General features: G+C 45.6%; 4 protein-coding genes across 4 annotated transcripts; all 4 read left to right on the forward strand.

Annotated features, from left to right (window-relative positions):
- Positions 1-4,638, forward strand: LOC137461747 (arylacetamide deacetylase-like 4). Its single transcript, XM_068171448.1, has 4 exons — positions 1-228; positions 1,783-1,999; positions 2,368-2,431; positions 3,616-4,638. The coding sequence occupies exons 1-4, from the start codon at positions 52-54 to the stop codon at positions 4,388-4,390; spliced, it is 1,233 nt and encodes a 410-aa protein (XP_068027549.1). The 5' UTR covers positions 1-51; the 3' UTR covers positions 4,391-4,638.
- Positions 4,639-6,940: 2,302 nt separating this feature from the next.
- LOC137461744 (arylacetamide deacetylase-like 4) lies at positions 6,941-10,029 on the forward strand. Its single transcript, XM_068171445.1, has 3 exons — positions 6,941-7,154; positions 8,125-8,188; positions 9,096-10,029. Exons 1-3 carry the CDS (start codon positions 6,956-6,958, stop codon positions 9,868-9,870), a joined length of 1,038 nt encoding a protein of 345 aa, XP_068027546.1. The 5' UTR covers positions 6,941-6,955; the 3' UTR covers positions 9,871-10,029.
- A 1,221-nt stretch (positions 10,030-11,250) lies between these two features.
- LOC137461743 (arylacetamide deacetylase-like 4) lies at positions 11,251-15,624 on the forward strand. Its single transcript, XM_068171444.1, has 4 exons — positions 11,251-11,676; positions 13,423-13,639; positions 13,830-13,893; positions 14,576-15,624. Exons 1-4 carry the CDS (start codon positions 11,515-11,517, stop codon positions 15,348-15,350), a joined length of 1,218 nt encoding a protein of 405 aa, XP_068027545.1. The 5' UTR covers positions 11,251-11,514; the 3' UTR covers positions 15,351-15,624.
- Positions 15,625-15,967: 343 nt separating this feature from the next.
- Positions 15,968-19,087, forward strand: CFAP107 (cilia and flagella associated protein 107). Its single transcript, XM_068212781.1, is given in 9 exon segments — positions 15,968-16,103; positions 17,413-17,477; positions 18,035-18,050; positions 18,053-18,127; positions 18,130-18,159; positions 18,162-18,206; positions 18,872-18,964; positions 18,967-19,023; positions 19,026-19,087. Coding segments are annotated over 9 exon segments (579 nt in total).
- The last annotated feature ends 1,180 nt before the right edge of the window (positions 19,088-20,267 follow it).

Below are 20,267 nucleotides of genomic sequence, written 5' to 3' on the forward strand. Positions count from 1 at the left end.
TATATTGGAAAGTCAAATCAAAGACATGTCAGATCACTGCAGTTCAGCAAAATGGCAGTTGTACTCACAGTGCTGGTGCTATTCTTAGGTGGTTTTCTTGCTGCATTTATATTGTTGGTCATAGGGGCAATTAATTTTGATTTTTCCAACTCAGAAATTCCTCCTGGAGTGAATCAGCCTGCAAAGCTCCGAATCATTCATATAATTTTAATATGCACAGCTGTGGTGGTAAGTGAACCTGGTGTGATTTTGGGGGGAAGAACAGCGAACCTGTAGATTTTAAACTTACTACTGTGCTAGAAGCCTGCATGGAATTATGTTCCGGAGAGCAGAGCAGGGCACTGCTGTCATGCTGCATGTTTTATTGAGCTGAGTGTTGCTAAAGAAACTTTTGCCAGGCTTCTGACATTGCACTGCTCTAATCCAGACCTGCTCAGCTCTATCTTAGGCGGTACCTAAATGCTGCCTTACCACAAGTGTGTGAAAGTCTGACTGTGCTTCTGCCCTGACTTGAGCTGACCTAGCAATGATTTGATTTATAATGTTTATCCATGTAGGATCTTTTATATTTCCATTCTTGGTTCAGATTATACCAGATGTCTCTGGCTCGTGCTTTCAAGCTTTTCATGGGCATGGGGATGAGAATTCTGTATTTATTTTGAATATGAAGTGAGAAGCTGAACATTTCAGAATTGGCCTTGGGAAGGAAAAGTTTCTGTCACACAAGTGACAAAATTATGTAACGTTGCCCAAGAGGGGCTGAAGGAATTCTTCTGCCCAAAGCACATTTATATAACTCTTGCAGCAACTAAGCAGGACTGTCTGATGGGAATGAGGGGCTCTGACCAGCCCAACTTCTCCAGGTGAAGCAGCTTGGAAAAGTGTGGGAAGGTAATCAGTCTCCAAGAGCAGCACTCAACATCTGGTGAGCTCTGCTGACAGAGGAGCTCACTGAATCACAGGTATTTCTATGTAATGATAGGTGTAGAGATGCTCTGATGAGACATGGCATTAGACAGGAGGTAAGAGAGGTTGTGCATATATTTACTAAATTAATTTAATTAAAGAGATACAAGCTATTTAAAATTAAAAAATGAAAACAAAGAGAAAAAAATTCTCTGTTAGAAATATTGTAGATTATGGTCAACCACAGTAAAGAATTCTAGGTATATATTCTCATGCTTTGGCTGCACAGAAGTTGTAATTTGAAAGAGATAACATCACTCAAGCAGCTGGAAAAGCCAGTTCTCTTTTAATCATCAATCCACTGCCCACCATTAAACCAGCATTGTATGCTACAATGTAAGCAACACAGGGTGAAAGAAAACAAACAAGTTGAATATAAAAGTTAAAATATCCTTGGTATTGTTCCATTCCTGCTTGGAAAATAGCAAATACAAAAGAAAAAATCATTTTATCATACAACTGGAGACACAAAGACTAGTTTTTCTAAAAAATTGAAATCAATACAATGCAAAATGTCTTCATTCAATGTTAGGTAAAGGACCTGCTGAGGAAGCAGAGGAATCTATCTCAATAGTCTGTTAATGTTGTATTGTTTGGGGTTCTGTCCTTCGTACATGTAACTCTCTCATAACCCCTCCTGATGCTGCTGTTACTTGTTCAGTTTTCTCCTATACCTGTACAAGTAATCTCTTAGTTTATTACTGCCCTAAAATTACATGACTTAGGCACCATGAGTTTACTGTCCACGCAGTTCCTTTCCTTTGGAAAATACAGGGTCTCTTGAGTGAGCTCTCTGTTTTCTTTGCCTTTGAACAGGGAAAGATTTTGCAAAACATTGGCATCTGCACTCAGGTGAGCTTTGTGAGGTACATGCAAGGAAGAAAGACTCCGGGGGTGGACCCAAAGCTCTTCATCAAAGATCTGTGGTTTGAGAAAGTGCCTGTAAGGATTTACCAGCCTAAGGCTCCATCTGCCAGCCAAAGGAGAGGAGTTATGTTTTTTCATGGAGGAGGATGGGTATTTGGAAGCATTGGTAAGATATCTACCAGAAATATTTCAGTTAAAGAAATACATACTTCATAAATAGTAAAGTTGGTTGTTTCTTGATCTGCAGCAGTTTCAAACTTTGAATATAACCACAGGTTCAGTCTCATAGTTCTTGCTGCCAGAAGAAGGCATCTGCTATGGGTCAGGAGATTTTTCTTACAGGACAATGATAAAAGGGGAAAAAATACTGAAATAGGAAGATGAGGAGGTACAAAAGAACTGAGAACCTTTGTAGGAAGCAGCAGGGAAAAGTAGAGAACATTTCCTTCTTTGATTTCTCCAATAGATAACATCTCTTCTCTGGAGAGAAAATGCACCACAACCTAAACCTAAATGCCACCAAATCTCTTTCAGAGACCCACGAAGAGCTGTGCCGCTTTATTGCCAGAGAAAGTGAATCTGTGGTTGTATCTGTGGGGTGAGTCTTTGCTCATGCTGATTTTGAGAGATTATTTCCTATAGTGTAAATATAACCTCCTGTCCCCTCAGTCATAGCAACAATCTTCCTCAGAGAAATGTCTCTGTGGGGCTTCTCAAGTATGTGATTTACTACTTCATTTGCTGTTGCTTGGAGACACTGAAGACTCATTTGGGCTGTTTTCACTGTCTGATTACATCACAAATTACACTTTGGGATATCTAGTTGGATAATGAAGTTTTGAATGAATATTTTCAAATTCCAAACATAAAACTGATTGTAAACAGATAGTAAGCTATATGATGTCCTTAACGCTTATACAAGGAAAGCCTGCTTGATGCTTAGAGAAACACAGTGTGAATGACAAGCTAATGCATTATCAAAATACTGGCATAATGGTTCGGATTACAAGGATATGTAAAGTAACTTTACATAACAAAGATATAAACCAGAAGTCATTTGTGTCCAACCCATGAAAAACTGAAGCAGAAAGTAACTAAATTATTGTCAATAAAACCTACATTTAGTTGGCAGCTGAGTACTCCTGTGTTGTTTAAGACCTAAGAAATATCATAAACAGATTATATCATAACAAAATAATCTGCACCACCTAATCTTATTGATGGTAATCCTATGGAGACAATGGAAACTCAGCAGGAATCAGGGCATTCCTGATTGCAGGAACCAGGACTTTAGCAATACATTTAAAACTTGTATTTGCTTTGCTTACACTTTTCTCTGTGTCCCAGGTACTGTTTGGTACTATTAATACTAGTAATACTGAAAAATAAAACTGCCCCAGTTATTTAAATAAAGAAAAAATAATTATAAAAATGAAATATCCTAAGTAACAGTGAGGTACAGATTGATTAAATTACTTAATCCACAAAACAGATGCAGTCTATGCTAGAAGAGAAAAATTAAGTTACATCACTTAATTTGTGATCAGGGCTGGTCTTGGAATATCCCATCTATGCTATGTTCTTCCAGCCCCATCCTATGGCTATCACTTCTCTGTGATGACTCATTGGACAAATACCTGCTTAGTAGATAAAAATACTGTCATGGGGGTTTTTTTTGAGGGAAAAATTACTCCAACACAAGGAGCGCCAGGATGCTGTAGAAATTCTGTATTTACACTTATGACATTTCCTGCTGTTACTTTTGCTGTCTCCGTGTCCCAGGTACCGTTTGGCCCCCGAGCACAAATACCCCGCTGCGTACGAAGACTGTCTGAACGCCACCCAGCACTTCCTGCAGCACCTGGAGCACTACGGCGTGGATCCTGCCCGGGTCACTGTCTGCGGGGACAGTGCTGGGGGCAACCTGGCAGCTGCTGTGAGCCAGACCCTGGCAGGCAGGTCAGACCTCCCCAGACTCCGTGCTCAGATCCTCATCTACCCAGGCCTTCAGGCACTGGACTTCAATTTACCATCCTACCAACAAAATCAGGGAGTCCCTCTGCTATTCCGGGAACGTGCCGCTTTCTACATGTTGCAGTACCTAAATGGAAATGCAACAAAACTGGAAGAGGTCTTGGAAGGTTCCCATATTCCTATAGATATTAAATTAAAGTATAAAAGGTGGGTGAGTCCAGACAACATCCCTGAGGAATTTAAGGTCAGAGGCTACAAACCACGTGTGCTACTTGACAGCACAACTGAAGTTTTTGAGACAGTAAAGAGATTCTGTGAGCCCACGCTGTGTCCACTGTTGGCTGAAGACACAATTATCCAGCAGCTGCCAGAATCTTTCATCCTGACCTGCGAGTACGACGTGCTGCGGGATGATGGCTTGTTGTACAAGAAGAGGCTGGAGGACAATGGGGTGCGAGTGACCTGGTACCACCTTGAAGATGGATTCCATGGAATCATAAACTCATTTAATAGTGACTGGTTGTCATTTCCAGCTGGAAAAAGGGGCCTTGACAATATTGTGAATTTTCTAAGAAGCTTATAGCAACATTTTTCTGTTTTTCTGTAAGAACTGCCAAATTTCTGTGGTCTTTTATGCTTCTAAATTCCATATAAGAACTTCAGATAGGACAATTTGTTAATAAGCATTTATGCCAGTGTGATCACCATAAAAGACATTTCAAGAGTAGTTTCTTTTAGTGCTGTTTGAAGTAGTCCATGCACAGTCTGCCTATTTTAATCATCTGTTTGGATGACCCTTGTCCAGTACAAGTGCTGCTCTCTCCGTACATATATGCAAAAGATGCAGTAAAACTTTAAGCCAACATCTGGTCTGATCTGTTTTATTCAATTACAGTCGATGATTTCATTCTTCCTAGAAGTGTGTGTTTTGGCAAAGGAGAAAGACACTGTCACTACAGTGCTATAATGCACAGCCTGTACTCTCTGCTACACGTAGCACCTGAGTTTAAGATTCCAAATTTGAAGATGTCTGTTGGTTAGTATTTTATACTCAAAAAGTGAAGTCACATTAGTGAACTTGACTTTTAGAACTGCAAATGTTCCCAACAGAAATACTCCATTGACAGCTTTGTTTAAATTACAATGGGAAAATGCTTTAAGTGTTTTCTTATGTTTATCAAACATATGTGTATGCTGAAAAACTTGTGCTTGAATGGAATCCTAGAATCACAAAATGGTTTGGGTTGGAAGGAACCAGCTCATCTCATTCCAAAGCCCTGCCATGGGCAAGGACACCTGGTCTAGCCAAGGTTGCTTCAAGCCCCAAATAATCTACCAAAGTAGGACTGATGCATTTACTTTTGCAGAGCCTGTTACTTACCTTTTGCCCCCCACCCCTCCCTTCTTCCCATTTTCTTTTCTAAATGTCCCTGTTAAAGGGAGGTATTCCAAACTATGTAAAGCATGCCTGCAATGCAGGAAGCGAATGTCGAATGTCCTGGCTGCAGATCAGCTGCAAGAGATAATTTAATCTCCACATTTGCTGGCTCTCTGTCATAGACTAGAACTTCATCCAGGACTCAACTTCAGTCTCTGAGCACTCACTGTTATCATCCACAATCCAAGAATTCCGTATTCAATACCAGACCCTTTATCAATCCCACAATTACCATAAACAGGAAATTAAACACATTGACTCTTCTCCAATGTGATAACTGCTGGCACATTGCACAACATTTCCATGGACTTAAAAGTGAGCAACACCTGAGAGATCTCTTGCAACTGGGACTGCTCCAGGCCTTGCTGTTACCTGAAAAAGCCAATTCATAGATAGGTGTGAAGACACATCACCTCTGGATACCTGAAATGGCATTTTTTTATCTACTGCCAGTGATAATGCTGGTGATTTTTGTTGCTTCATTAATATCAGCAATCATAAGAACAATTCAAACTGAGTATGCCAATTGCAGCATCCCTCCTGGAGTGAGCAATCCCAGAAAACTTCGACTTATTGTTGCTGTTTTGATTGTTACATCTACTCTGGTGAGTAACTCTGCTGCAACTTCTGTGAGAAATGTTGTTAGATGTTAATTTTTTTCTACGTGTAAATACCAGAATTCTGCCAGCTCCATCAAGGCTTAAATTATGGCTTTTCTCTTCTAGGGGCTGACTTGAGAGGACAGCTTTTGGAAAATAATTTCTGTTAGACTTCAGTCAGATTTTCCCTATTACATAAGGATTAAGTCAACCATTAGAGCCCAAGCTTTATCAGCTGAGCTTCCCTAATTAAATTTACAATTAAATATTTATAAAAAAGTGAGATTGCTTTGATTTCCACTTTAGCTAAACACACATGATGTTTTTAGGTCATTCTTGGGGCCCTCCAGTAACATGGGAGGCTGGGTAATGGAAGTACCAGTAACGGGAGACTGGATGCTTTTTAAGAAGACAAAAACAGAAACCCGAGAAACCTTAGCGGGATGAGAGTCACTTGGGAGTGCTGGCAAGGCCTCCCTCACCAGGAGCCCTGTGACCAATTACCCTTACTCTCCAGGAGCCCCTTCACCAATTACCCTTCATTCTCCGGGAGCCCCTTCACCAATTGCTCCTCACCAGGAGCCCCTTCACCAATTGCCCTTCATTCTCCGGGAGCCCCTTCACCAATTGCCCTTCATTCTCCAGGAATTCCTTCACCAACTGCCCTTCACCAGGAGCCCCTTCACCAATTGCTCTTCATTCTCCAGGAATCCCTTCACCAACTGCCCTTCACTCCCCAGGAGCCCCTTCACCAATTGCCCTTCACTCCCCAGGAGCCCCTTCACCAACTGCCCTTCACCAATTGCCCTTCACTCCCCAAGAGCTACTTCACCAATTGCCCTTCTCCAGGCACCCCTTCAATGAGTGTCCCTCAACAGCTGCTCTTCTCCAGGTGCCCCCTCACCAGCTACCCCTTACCATTTGCCCCTCACCAGGTGCTGCTTGCCAACTGCCCTTCTCCTGGTGCCTCTCACCAGCTGCTCCTCACACGCCTCTCCCTTCTCCTGGCTCCCCCTCACCGGGTGCCCCCTCAGGGCTTGTCCGTGTGCCGCCTCCCCTCAGCTCACCCCAGCTGTCCTCCCTCTCCCAACAGGGCAGGATTTTTGAGAAGATGGAGCTGTGCAGCAGCCTGGCCTTGAGGCGCCTCGTGTTCTCCGGGCGGAGGCTGGGCCCGGCGCCGGGGGTGCGGCAGGAGGACGCGCGGCTTGGGCGCGTGCCTGTGCGGCTGTACCGTCCACGCGCGCCGGCCGCGGGCCCGCACGCCGCCGTGCTGCTGTTCCACGGCGGCGGCTGGATCTGCTGCAGCCTCGGTATGGCCCGGTGCAGCCCGGTGTGGCCCGGTATGGCATGGCACGGCCCAGCCCGGTGCGGCCCGGTACGGCCCTGTACGGCACGGCTCGGTGCGGCCCGGTGCGGCCCGGTACGGCATGGCACGACCCGGCCTGGTGCGGCCCGGTACGGCCCGGTACGGCATGGCTCGGTGCGGCCCGGCGCGGCCCGGTATGGCACGGCACGCCCCGGCCCGATGTGGCCCAGTACGGCGCTGTACGGCACGGCTCGGCGCGGCCAGGCGTGGCCCGGTACGGCCTGGTGCGGCCTGGTGCAGCCTGCCGCCACAGCGCTCCGGCACTGTCCTCGCCGCGCTAGCCACCGTGCGTATGTGGCCGACAGAATTCCGGCCTCCACACAGACACTGATACAAAACTTTTTCACCTGTTTATATACTTTTAGCAAACAAAGCAGTTAATGCTCATGAATTCCCTTTCATAAATTGGTATTCTATCCTCTTTACTGTTTTTACTATATTTTTCCTCTGGTAGGGACTTCCCAACATACATACTGAGTCTTTTGTTAGCTGCTTCTTTATATTCTCACTTCTGGAAAATGTCCTTGTAGTTCATAAATTCTGCCTTCCTTGTATCCAATTTCAACAATACACACCTCTCCCAGGCCTTGTTCTTTGAAGCATATCAGGCTTCATTTGGGAAATCTTTTAAAAGTTTCATTGATCTTCCCAATCAAGTCTGTGTAAAGTAAGTTAGCTACATGCTGCCTAAAAGTGATTGAAGACTAGCACACTGCTAATAATTAATATACTGGTTATGGTTAATTAGAACGATTAATTTAAAATGAATTAGAAAAGTTAGCTAATCTGCAGCCGCTGGAAGGCTGAACTTGGGCTGGGCTTTCCCAGCCAGCACTGCGAAGGGAGGTGGCGGGCAGGGGGAGAGGGGAGCCGGATCATTTGTGGGCAGTAAAACATCCTTCAGTGTTTTCCAGATTCCCATGAAAGTATCTGCCAGTACATTGCCAAGGAAAGCGGCTCGCTGGTGGTGTCCGTGGGGTGAGTTATGGCCAGCGGCCCCAGAGAAGCCCTTTTGCCTCTTGTTGCCTCTCAGCACTGCAAGGATGCGCAGCTGGTGGGAATGCTCCTCTTCAGGATCTGGACACCATGATCCTCATGGGTCCCTTCCAACTCAGCATTTGCTATGATTTTCCCAGGGTCCCGGGTGTCCAGACAGAATTTCAAGGGGGCTGTTTGTTTTTTATTTCTCTCCCTGCTCCCTCAGCTAATAGTGCAGACACAGCCCACAGTAAGGTCCATGTGTGTCCCAGCATAGAGCTATGCTGGCACCACACAAAACCAAGGAATGCTTTCCAGTAGAGAGTTCAAATGTGTTGAGAAATTACTAAAAAACCAACTTGGAAGGTGACAAATTCACTGATCTGTTTAAATAGGAGTAATTACCTTGTGAACTTCAAGGAGCTTTCTTGTGAACTTCAAGTGAGAATCAAATGCTAGTAAGTAATAATACTAATAATTAGTACTATTAATACTAGTAATACTGAAAAATAAAATTGCCCCAGTAATTTAAATAAAGAAAAAAATAATTATAAAAATGAAATATCCTAAGTAACAGTGAGGTGCAGATTGATTAAATTACTTAATCCACAAAACAGATGCAGTCTATGCTAGAAGAGAAAAATTAAGTTACATCACTTAATTTGTGATCAGGGCTGGTCTTGGAATATCCCATCTATGCTATGTTCTTCCAGCCCCATCCTATGGCTATCACTTCTCTGTGATGACTCATTGGACAAATACCTGCTTAGTAGATAAAAATACTGTCATGGGGTTTCTTTCTGAGGGAAAAATTACTCCAACACAAGGAGCGCCAGGATGCTGTAGAAATTCTGTATTTACACTTATGACATTTCCTGCTGTTACTTTTGCTGTCTCCCTGTCCCAGGTACCGTTTGGCCCCCGAGCACAAATACCCCGCTGCGTACGAAGACTGTCTGAACGCCACCCAGCACTTCCTGCAGCACCTGGAGCACTACGGCGTGGATCCTGCCCGGGTCACTGTCTGCGGGGACAGTGCTGGGGGCAACCTGGCAGCTGCTGTGAGCCAGACCCTGGCAGGCAGGTCAGACCTCCCCAGACTCCGTGCTCAGATCCTCATCTACCCAGGCCTTCAGGCACTGGACTTCAATTTACCATCCTACCAACAAAATCAGGGAGTCCCTCTGCTATTCCGGGAACGCGCTGTTTTCTACTCTTTGCAGTACGTACAAGGGGACACATCAAATCTGGAAGAGGTTTTGGAGGGCTCTCATATTCCTCCAGACATGAGGCTGAAGTATAGGAAGTGGGTGAATCCAGACAACATCCCTGAGGAATTTAAGGTCAGAGGCTACAAGCCACACAAGCCCTGTGAATTCAAGCCTGGAGTTTTTGAGAAAGTGAAAAGAATCCGTGAGCCCACCCTGTGCCCGCTGTTGGCTGAAGACACAATTATCCAGCAGCTGCCAGAATCTTTCATGCTGACCTGTGAGTACGACGTGCTGCGGGACGATGGCTTGTTGTACAAGAAGAGGCTGGAGGACAATGGGGTTCGAGTGACCTGGTACCACCTTGAAGATGGATTCCATGGAATCATAAACCTATTCGATTATTGTGGTTTGTCATTTCCATCTGGGAAAAGGGGATTGGACAGGGTTGTTGAATTTATAAAAGGCCTGTAGAAAGAATTCTCCCTCATTATGCTTCTCCCACTGATGACTCTGCTTAGTCTCTCACACTTCAGGTAGTGCTGCTCTGCAAGAATGTGACACCTTTTGATGTGTAAAATACTATTTCTAATATCCATGAGCTTCAAATTAACACAGATCTTTTCCTTGTGAGACTTCTAACAGTTCAATCTTTTGACAGTACAATTTTTCTGTGTGCTGTGGTTTTTTTTTGCTGTGGCATCTGACTGATTCCTTGTCTTTAATTACTGAATTATTTACTTCTATACAAATAATCTATGTGGAATATTTGGATTAAATGTTGTTTTCTACAGCCAGTTTATTTGTGATGTCTATTTGATAAGCTCCAAAGCATGACTTAATTTCGCTAAAAAGTATAAGCTAGGTAGATAGTGAGCTGGAGGGATAACTCTGGACAAATAGGCAGAGATCAAAATCTCAGTGGGGAGATTGAGCAAATATTCCCTGGCTGCAAAAGTAGCAGTGCAAGGCCAGAGTTGATGGGGCACACCTAGCTAGAGGCAAGTAAGGGCTGCTCTGATTTTGAAATATTTGTAGCTCTACAAAGTCCTTAATTTTGGAAAGTCTCCATTATGCCCACAGAGGGTAGGATATAGTGTTGAGATGAAATGCTGACATCAGGTTTTAGAAAGGCAGGAAGGATCAGTGAACTGGGCTCTTGGTCTGTGTGTACAGAAAGCTACAGCTTAAAGAGAAAATATGAAGGAAAATGTTTTCATGTTCTTCCAAAGGGTGTCCCCAGTATTAACTTTTGCAGAATCTGTGCTGTGATTCTGTGCTAGAATCTGTCAATTGGTGGTTTCTCCATGGCTTGAGTTTTATTTACAGGATGAGACATTGTTTTTCCTGACATGATGCTTCATTACACCCTGCTGATGAAAGCAAGGAAGAACAGCAGTGAGCACACTCAGAACGGCCAGACTGAGGACATGAAAATCACAGACTTGCTACGGTTGGGAATGATCTCTGGAGATCATCCAGTGCAATCCCCCACCAAGGCAGGGTCACCTGGAGCAGGTGAAGCAGGAACACATCCAGGTGTGCTTTGGATGTCTCCAGAGAGAGAAACTCCACACCCTCCGTGGGCACTGTCCCAGTGCTCCGTCACCCTCAATGTAAAGTTCTTCCTCGTGTTGAGGTGAAACTTGCGTTTTAGTATATGCCCATTGCTCCTCGTCCTAAGGAGATCCTCAGGAAAAAAAGGGGGAGAAAAATCCTACAGGGCTGAGAAAAACAGAACTATTTACAAAAACAAATGCTGACTTCCCTTAGATTCCCCTGCGCAAGGGCAGCCCTTCCCTGAGCTCGGGCAGCCAGCCCTCGCTCTCACCTCCCGCCGGCAGAGAACCGCGGGGCTGCGGGCAGCGGGCGCGGGGGCCGTGCCGGCGGGAGGCGGCGCCGGGCCCGTCCGTTCCCCGGTACCGCGCGCAGGTCACGCCGGGCCTCCTTGAACCGAGATTACCCGGCCGGCGCCTTCGGCCGCTCCGCGCGGCTCCCCCCGGCCGCCCGCACCATGACCCCTGCGCCGGCTTTGCGGAGCGGCCGCACTCGGCCCGTGACGGGGCCGCGGCTCTGCCGAGCGCTGCCGGGGGAGCCCCGCAGGGCCGCGGCCGGGCCATGGCGCTGCTGCCCGCGCTGCTGCTGCTGCTCCTGCCCCTGGCGGCGCTGGCGGCGGCCGCGGTGCTGCTCGGCCTGCCCGGCTACGACATCCCGCCCGGGGTGAACCAGCCGGCCAAGCTGCGCCTGGTGCTGACCGTGCTGCTCGGCACCGCCGCGCTGGTGAGTGGCGGTGCAGGGGCGAGGGGGCGTTCGGGGAGACCCGCGGGCTGGGAGGGGGGCAGCGGTGGCACAAACACGGGGAGCCGGGGGCAGGATCCGCGTGTCCCCGCTGTCCCCGTGGGATGCTGGCGGTGCCGCATCATGGGGCGGGGATGCGGGGAGCCCCCACGATCGGGTTCTGCCCCGGGGTGTCCCCCGATCCGGACGCTGCAAGGGCACCCGCGATCCGGACACCGCGGTCGAGGATGCTGCCCCGGGCGCCACCGGCCCAAACACTGCCCCGAGCATCCCCCGGTCGAGGATGCTGCCCCGGGCGCCACCGGCCCAAACACTGCCCCGAGCATCCCCCGGTCGAGGATGCTGCCCCGGGCGCCACCGGCCCAAACACTGCCCCGAGCATCCCCCGGTCGAGGATGCTGCCCCGGGCACCACCGGCCCAAACACTGCCCCGAGCATCCCCCGGTCGAGGATGCTGCCCCGGGCGCCGCCGGCCCAAACACTGCCCCGAGCATCCCCCGGTCGAGGATGCTGCCCCGGGCACCACCGGCCCAAACACTGCCCCGAGCATCCCCCGGTCGAGGATGCTGCCCCGGGCACCCTCCGGCCGGGCTGCTGCGGGGAACACTGCCCATGTCGCGGGCAAACCCCGTTCCCGATTCAGGGACGTGCCTGGGGCGTGTTAGCGGAGATTGCGACCGGCTGATGGCAGCCTCCAGTTCGGAGCCGGGCTGGTGTTTTGCGTGATAACTTCCCGCACCTTCAGGCGAAATCACCTTGCCCAAGGAAAGCTGCAGCCCTTCCGCTGCTCCTGCCACGGCTGACATTTATGGCACACAATCCGGTTAGGGCTGCTTTACTTAATCCCTGGACTCTTTTTGGCAGCGTTGCATAAACGGCGTTAGAGTCCTCCTCAGCTCTGCCTCTGTTACTTGCTGTCTTTGAATTTCTTAAAATCTTCTGTTTTGTCATTTCTTTAGCCACAACCATCACCCCTGCTATCACACAGACTTCGTTTTTCTCCACACGGATTCTTAAACCATTTACATCCTCCTTAAGTTAAATTTACTGACAAAGCTGCCCAGCAATCCTGAACCCCACTAGCAGGTGACAAGACAGACTCACTGGGCATTAAAAAGAGGGATCTTGTTCAGCCAGTGAATTGTAACTGTTTGATTCCCAGCTTCTTGTTTGTTCACTTATTACATCAGATTTATATTCTGGCTTGCAAGAGCATTGGGAAAGGAAGGAACTTCATTTTGCTTAGTAGCTCTGCTGTGCGAATAAAAGCAGTAACTAACTTGCACAACACAGCTCAACATTTTAGATTTGCAAATTCACTGAGTTTTATGGTCTAATTAATGAATATTAGTTTCAGCAATGAAGAACTGTTCCTACATATGGTATTTCATTGTTGTTATCAAGTATAAATGAAACAAGAATGACCACAAATGTGTGCAGGACAATGCTGATGATTAAAATATGTACTCCAAGACAACCACTTTGGCTGATCTTTATAAAATTTCTGATGTAACGTTACAATGACATTGGGTTGGAGTAGTACAAGTACATTTTTCTACAGACTGCAGGATGTGGGAACTTGGGAAAATTGTTTCATTTCCAAATCAGAGTTCTGTATTTCTTTAAAATTTCCTCCAAATAAGTTTGATCTAAATACAATGCAGAGTTTTTATACCCTGGCTAACTCCAGACTTTTAAAGATGCCTTAATGTCTTTTACCTTTAACAGGGAAGGATTTTGGAGAAGACTGGGCTTTGCAGCCAGATCACTTTTGGCCGATACGTGCGACAGGGGCGGAAACTAGGGTTGGATCCAAAGCTCTTTATCCAGGATCTGCAGTTTAATGAAGTACCTGTGAGGGTTTATCAGCCTAAAGCTACCTCTGATGGGCCAAGGAGAGGCATCCTCTTCTTCCATGGAGGAGGCTGGGTATTCGGAAGCCTTGGTAAGATACTTCCTGGAGGAACTGTGCAGTGTAGAAAGAACATTCTTATCTTTTTAGAAGATTGAAATAAGATGTGGTCTCAGCATGTGATTTGGGATGAAGTTTGAAGCCTTTTTGGAACAGACATTTCTTAGGCTGTCTCAAAGCAGAGAGCAGTAGTGAAGCACTAAAAACAATATTTCTTTTGCAGATACCTACGAAAAGGTGTGTCGCTACCTCTCCAGGGAGAGTGACTCAGTAGTTGTGTCTGTGCAGTAAGTGAACACTACCCAGTTCTGTAGTTGGGAGATTATCGTTGCTGTGGGACCACAGCAGAGCTGTGCTGGTGTTGGAGATGTTCTTTTTGGCACAGGAATTTCTATGGGATTCAGTCAAGTTCATAAAGAGAAAAATAGTGATAACGAATATTTCGTAGCCCTTAACTATTCATGCACAGAGATACCCCGAAAAGATACAAATGGAAATATTTGGCACAATAAGTAAGTCTATAAAACCCAGTTAAAAACTTAGGTGAAAAATGTCTTCCTTGTGCTGAATATATGGACATGTAATAAGATGCTCCAAGCAATTGGGAACTATGGGAGAAGAGAATAATGACACTGAAATACTCCCATTTTACACATGGGAAGCAGAGGCACAAAATTATTAAATAATCTTGTCAGAAGTACAGAGGGAGTTTTCACCATCACTAAGAACTGTTCAATTCCTTGTTCAGATCATTAATCAGAGACAATCCTACTTCAGTGAGTCCTTGTGACTGAACTCACCAATTACAGTTTATCTGCAATCCCAAACGAAGGAGCAGCTGTTTGGAGGCACTGATGATCCTAACCTAGAGCCAAGCCACCCCAAAATGACAGGGCTGAAGAACAGCATACGAGACCATTTCCTGGTTACTACTACTGACATTTCCTTCCTCCTGTCTCTGTGTCCCAGGTACCGTTTGGCCCCCGAGCACAAATACCCCGCTGCGTACGAAGACTGTCTGAACGCCACCCAGCACTTCCTGCAGCACCTGGAGCACTACGGCGTGGATCCTGCCCGGGTCACTGTCTGCGGGGACAGTGCTGGGGGCAACCTGGCAGCTGCTGTGAGCCAGACCCTGGCAGGCAGGTCAGACCTCCCCAGACTCCGTGCTCAGATCCTCATCTACCCAGGCCTTCAGGCACTGGACTTCAATTTACCATCCTATCATCAAAATCGTGGGGTCCCTCTGCTATTCCGGGAACGTGCCGCTTTCTTTGCTTTGCTGTACCTCAATGGGGATGCACTGCACATGCAAGAAGTCTTGGAGGGCTCTCATATTCCTCCAGACATGAGGCTGAAGTATAGGAAGTGGGTGAGTCCAGACAATATCCCTGAGGAATTTAAGGTCAGAGGTGTGAAGCCACTTAGGCCCACTGATTTTATAGCTGAAGTTTATGAGACAGTGAAAAGATTCTGTGAACCCAACCTGTGCCCACTGCTGGCTGAAGACTCTGTTGTTCACCAGCTGCCAGAATCTTTCATCCTGACCTGCGAGTACGATGTGCTGCGGGACGATGGCTTGTTGTACAAGAAGAGGCTGGAGGACAATGGGGTGCGAGTGACCTGGTACCACCTTGAAGATGGATTCCATGGAATCATAAGCCTATATGATTATTGTGGCTTCTCATTTCCATCTGGGAAAAAGGGATTGGACAGGGTTGTTAACTTCTTAAAAAGCTTATAGTAAACATCGTAGATTCCATGAGTCTGTTCATGCCTCAACCTAGGAAAATATCTTTTTTAGGATATTTAATATCAGGTTATGGATAGTGAAGCAGGGGCTGCCATTAACAGTGATAAGGCTCATCAGAACCTCATTCCAGCTGTTAGTTGGAACATGGAATATGCAAACCTTATACAAGCTTGTACCATGCTGCAAGCCCTTATCTTTAGCTCTGCTAGTAAAGAACAATTCTTTGAATGGGCATCCTGGTTTGTTCCAGTTGTTTAAAATAAAATATATCTGTGTGAAGAGAAGCTGTGTGTTAGCAGGTGTGTGTGAGCAGGTGTGAGAATAACGCCCAGCTGGCGTTAGTGGGTTATGAGCCACTGACAATAAAATAATAAATATGATGACAATAAGGAAATACAATGCTGTGTCAAGTGTGGTCTCTGTCACTGTGGGCACAATAAACAAATGGTTCCATGGCCAACATCACCCGTGTTTCTCAGCACACAGGCAGGACTGGAGCCCCTTTCTACCCCAGTTTTAGCACTTGACTACTGGGTAATGTTTCGCCCACATAACTTGAAGGACAGTTCCATTAACCAGGGACAGGAGTGCTGGTGGCACAAACAAATATGATTGCATGACAAAAAGATGGGCAGGATTGGTGGAAAATTGGGCCCAAATACTCTACTATTGTTCTAGTTGGAAACTGACTGGAGAAGAGGACAAAGGAAAGATCAGGAGAGAAAGAAGGGGAAGGTCAGGAAGGTGAGGGCAGGAACAGAGCAGGTCAGAACCTGTGCTGTGGGGGTAGTACAGGGCTATAGCTGTCAGCTGGAGTCCAGCCTCAGCTCACAAGAATAATAGGAGGGAGAAGGATAAGCATCTTTCTCAGCCTGTATTAATTCATTCTGTTTATGACCTGCCTTTCCTCTTCTTAAGCCAGGGAAGAAGCAATGCCCGAGCACAGGTTGCATTGAGGGGTTCACACTGGATATAATACTGGCCAATTAAAAATGGCACTTAGGGCTGTCACTTGAGGCTGCTGTACCACTTAAACACAACTATACATCAATATAGACAATAATATTTACCAACATCATGTAAGACAGACTTCAGTAATCCTTCCAGAATTTAATACTTATTAAGACTTGGAGGGTCTTTAATAATCTGGATATTGGTCTCATTTGCTTGTAGAAACACGAGCATCTTTTCTAGCAGAGCTGTTTGATCGATTTCATGCCCTGCTTAAGAGCTCAGCAAAATTTTGTCATTAGACTTTTAACTTTGTCAAAACATGCCAGTTAGGTTCAATATTACAGCTGTTCAAGCAGATCCTCCTGACTGCTAAAATTGCTTCCTTTAGATTTTTTTTCCTGGAACCAAATGCCAGACTGTGTTGCAGTCTGCTGCAGCAGAAATAGAACAAAGAGAGAGGGGTAAATGGTTCATTCATCCTTTTCAGATGCTAGTTCCCATGGCAGGTGAAGATAGTTAACCAAATTAACCAAAACACAGATAATTTTCAACTGCAATACAGTATCTTTTATGTACACTACGGAACCAATCCAAAATTTTACAGTGGCTGATTTTACTAGTTGACTTTACCAGCTGAGGCAAAGAACACAGACTTCTTACCAAAAAGGCACTTGTGTAGATGAAGAAAGGAGCACTGGGACAGAGCTGCTGTGATTACTGGGCTGCCTCAGCAATTCTGAGTGTTGTGTATCTCTCACATTTATAAATTCAGCAGCATCTCACACAGAACAGCCTCATCTGCTTGCCAGCTCACAGACCAAACACCAAGGAGAACCACGATGGGGAAATTTGAGGTAAAGAACAGAAAATTCCAGTGTGGGGCTGTGGTGCCTGTACATTCCAGGCAGCGATGATCTGTGACTAATACTTAAATCCTATTTTATATATCCTTAAACAACTGTATGTGTAAAGGAAGGCACTGTAGTTCTCTGGCCATTCAAAGGCCCCAGAGCTCCCCTGTAGGTTGGATTCCAGTGGGAATCCTTCTTGAGGCAGGCAACCAGCACATGCTGCTTGGGACTCCCTGGGTGTTTCCCAGTCTGTGCCTTGGGGGTGACCAGGGCACATGAAGAAAACCAGTGTACTACTCCCACCTGGGACTGGGTATTGAGTCTTCAGGGCATTCCCTGGGCTCTAATAGCAGCTTGCTGGTAAAATTGGATTATTTTAATCAGCACACCTCCAATTCATATAAACAAGCTGCAATTAAATAAGGCTCAGATCTTTTACAATACTTTTCCCACAAGCATCATCTGCTAGAATGTCCCTTCCAACAAGGTGCCTCTCCACTCCCAAGTATTGTTGTCATTCTCTTTAGACAGGCAGCTGGAAGGCTGGATATGCAATGCTGCTGCACAAAACCCTTAAGCAGCACAAGACAATCAGCTTTTCATTTCCAGCCTTCTTAAATGTGTCTGCAAATCTGTGATGCAAGTGTTGAAATCAGACTGATCAGATCTCATGACATACAGATGCAGTTGCTTAAGTTAAGTGGAAATTCACTTGAAATGCAAATGCCTTTATTTTCAGGGATTAAATTATAAGTAACATAAAGACTGACAAAGGTTTGTGATATCAGTGGCAAAAATGCTGACTGACTCAAAACCACACTAAGCCATCTGAATGCTGCGCACAACAGCATCATGTGCATCTCATTTCAGGGCCTGCCACTGCAGCACTTTTCATCCATCACGAGGAAGCAAGAAGCCAAAATTTAGTGTCAGAGTGTGCTGAGAACTGCAATGGACACAGCTACAACCTGTGCTGCCTCCCTTCTGCAGCTGGAGTGCAAGTTGGCCTGGATTGCTCAGAAATCTGATTTCCCCATTCTTGGTAGTTCTTGGCATTGTTAATTCAATGAAATGGAACATGGTGCACTGGTCAATATATAGATTTAGAGATAGGAACCTCCTTCTATTTAAATTCTGGAAGTGGATCTTGTGGTGACTTTTGGCTACTTTTTTACCCAGAAAGTACCTTAATTTTTTGGATTAATAAAGTGCAAGTGTTATTCATACAACAATCCTTATTCACCACAGGAAGCAGTGAAGGAGAGTGTCAATGAAGAGATTTCTCTCCCCTATCCAATATCAGTTGAAAACAAGGAGAACTGTGGGATACAACTAGCAGGAGAATTCATGGAGTATTATTATCTTTTTGAATTTTTAAGTAAAAGGTTACCTGTGCTAACTTTTCAAATATCTACCAGAGAGGCTCTGAAGAATCAGGACTCATGATTGATTACAGGACTGCATCTGTCAGTGTCTAACAGTGATTTCCTCTTCCAGAGTGGACACACATGTCCTGAAACAAAAAGATCCATTTTGTCCTTAATCTGCTGTCAAAATAGTACATTCCCTGTGACAACTGTAGAATAAAAACACCGGGACCAAAGATTTAATGATATAATTTCTAACATTTAATCTTGTCTCAGAACAACCCACTCTCTACGGCCATCTTGAAGACCTGATGAAAAACCACACTAGAAAGAAGTTGAGTGATGTCCAGTGTCTGCCCAATTTCCTGTGAAAGGCCAACAATTTCTGCTTTTGCTACTTGTCAGCTGACACAACCAACCAAAACTCATGACTTCCCAACCAGGGATATCTTCCCCAAAGTGTTGGTAGAATCCTGGACTTTGAAGAGGGGCAGAATATCTGCAAACTGTTGGGCAACTGGTGAGAGCCAGAGAAGCTGGGGATGCCCCTGTGTAAACTGCTTAGGGTGATCTTAAGCACTGCTTAATATAGCTTGTTTCTTGTGGGAGCTGCTCCGTGCAGAAGGAGTGAGAATTAGGTTATACAGGCACACAGCTTTAGACCAGCTAGAACAAGTTGCTGGGTTACATCCTGACCTGCAGCTGGCCAGGACTATTTCTGAAGATATTAAATCACAAGTTTACAAAACAAATTTTTCATCTCTTAGTTTTTAGTCAAAAAATAGGTGCAGTATAAAAAACAACCAAGCCAAAACACAAAACAAGTGGGACAGAACTTGAAAGGACTTAAAACTCTCAATTGCTTTGCCCTCTGTTTTTATTTTTACACAGCTTGCTATGTGTTTCTTTGAAGAAAGAGGAGAAAAGAACCTTGTGTTATTCTATAGTATGTCTGAAACATCTAAGAATAAAGGAAATGTAGGAAACAGCTGCACGTCCAAGGACAAGGTGAAGCAAGGTTCCTCTCCATGCAGGAAGCAGGCAGACCTTGATTACCCTTGGCTTTACATGGGAAAAGCACTTAATGGCAGATAAGCTGCAAAGCAAACTACTTTAGCTGACCTTGCATTACCAGATTGCAAACCTGGAAGAAATAACTCTGAGAGGGCTTTCCACTGCTGGATAGGCCACCCTGAGACTTTGTTCCTATATAGGAAGTGCTGGTAACAAGTCCAATTTCTTATTGCTCCAATGTGCAACTTTGGCATTTAAATCACATTTGGCCCAGAGCAGAGATCTGCAAAGCTCAGCTGCACTTGGTCTGAGGCTCAACAATAAACCTGCAGCAAGTTAAAGGCTTACATTCAATATATCTGGAATTAATTTAATGCAGTTCATTTTTGCTCAAGATTAGCAATATTATAATTATTTTTAGGAACAGATAAAGCATACACCATAGTCTTGGCATGGGCAAGCCCCTGGCCATGGTTTGGGTGGGAGTTTTACCTCTGCAACATTTTAGTCGCTGTGATTTAGATTTGTGTTTTCAAGGCTGAGTTTTCAAGGACATTGACGACTCAGACGTGCAGAGCAACAGTGGCACCTATTGGCAAAGGGACTATGGCTCTGTGAGGCACCCAAAATCATCTGGGGACAGCCACTCAGCTGAATGCAGGAACCAGAAAGCAACGTCCTTGATGAAATCTTTCAGAGATGCAAGAACCCTGGTAATTGGA

Source organism: Anomalospiza imberbis, chromosome 23 (genome assembly GCF_031753505.1).
Source record: "Anomalospiza imberbis isolate Cuckoo-Finch-1a 21T00152 chromosome 23, ASM3175350v1, whole genome shotgun sequence".
In the NCBI taxonomy this organism is placed as follows: Eukaryota; Metazoa; Chordata; class Aves; order Passeriformes; family Viduidae; genus Anomalospiza; species Anomalospiza imberbis.

What these genes read in the sequence shown, in the direction of transcription:
- LOC137461747 (XM_068171448.1), top strand. Translation starts at nt 52, where the DNA reads ATGGCAGTTGTACTCACAGTGCTGGTGCTATTCTTAGGTGGTTTTCTT. An exon ending in ATGGGTATTTGGAAGCATTG is followed by an intron (nt 2,000 to 2,367) that starts GTAAGATATCTA and finishes AATCTCTTTCAG; the next exon opens with AGACCCACGAAGAGCTGTGC. An exon ending in TCTGTGGTTGTATCTGTGGG is followed by an intron (nt 2,432 to 3,615) that starts GTGAGTCTTTGC and finishes TCCGTGTCCCAG; the next exon opens with GTACCGTTTGGCCCCCGAGC.
- LOC137461744 (XM_068171445.1), top strand. Translation starts at nt 6,956, where the DNA reads ATGGAGCTGTGCAGCAGCCTGGCCTTGAGGCGCCTCGTGTTCTCCGGG. An exon ending in CTGGATCTGCTGCAGCCTCG is followed by an intron (nt 7,155 to 8,124) that starts GTATGGCCCGGT and finishes AGTGTTTTCCAG; the next exon opens with ATTCCCATGAAAGTATCTGC. An exon ending in TCGCTGGTGGTGTCCGTGGG is followed by an intron (nt 8,189 to 9,095) that starts GTGAGTTATGGC and finishes TCCCTGTCCCAG; the next exon opens with GTACCGTTTGGCCCCCGAGC.
- LOC137461743 (XM_068171444.1), top strand. Translation starts at nt 11,515, where the DNA reads ATGGCGCTGCTGCCCGCGCTGCTGCTGCTGCTCCTGCCCCTGGCGGCG. An exon ending in CTGGGTATTCGGAAGCCTTG is followed by an intron (nt 13,640 to 13,829) that starts GTAAGATACTTC and finishes TTTCTTTTGCAG; the next exon opens with ATACCTACGAAAAGGTGTGT. An exon ending in TCAGTAGTTGTGTCTGTGCA is followed by an intron (nt 13,894 to 14,575) that starts GTAAGTGAACAC and finishes TCTGTGTCCCAG; the next exon opens with GTACCGTTTGGCCCCCGAGC.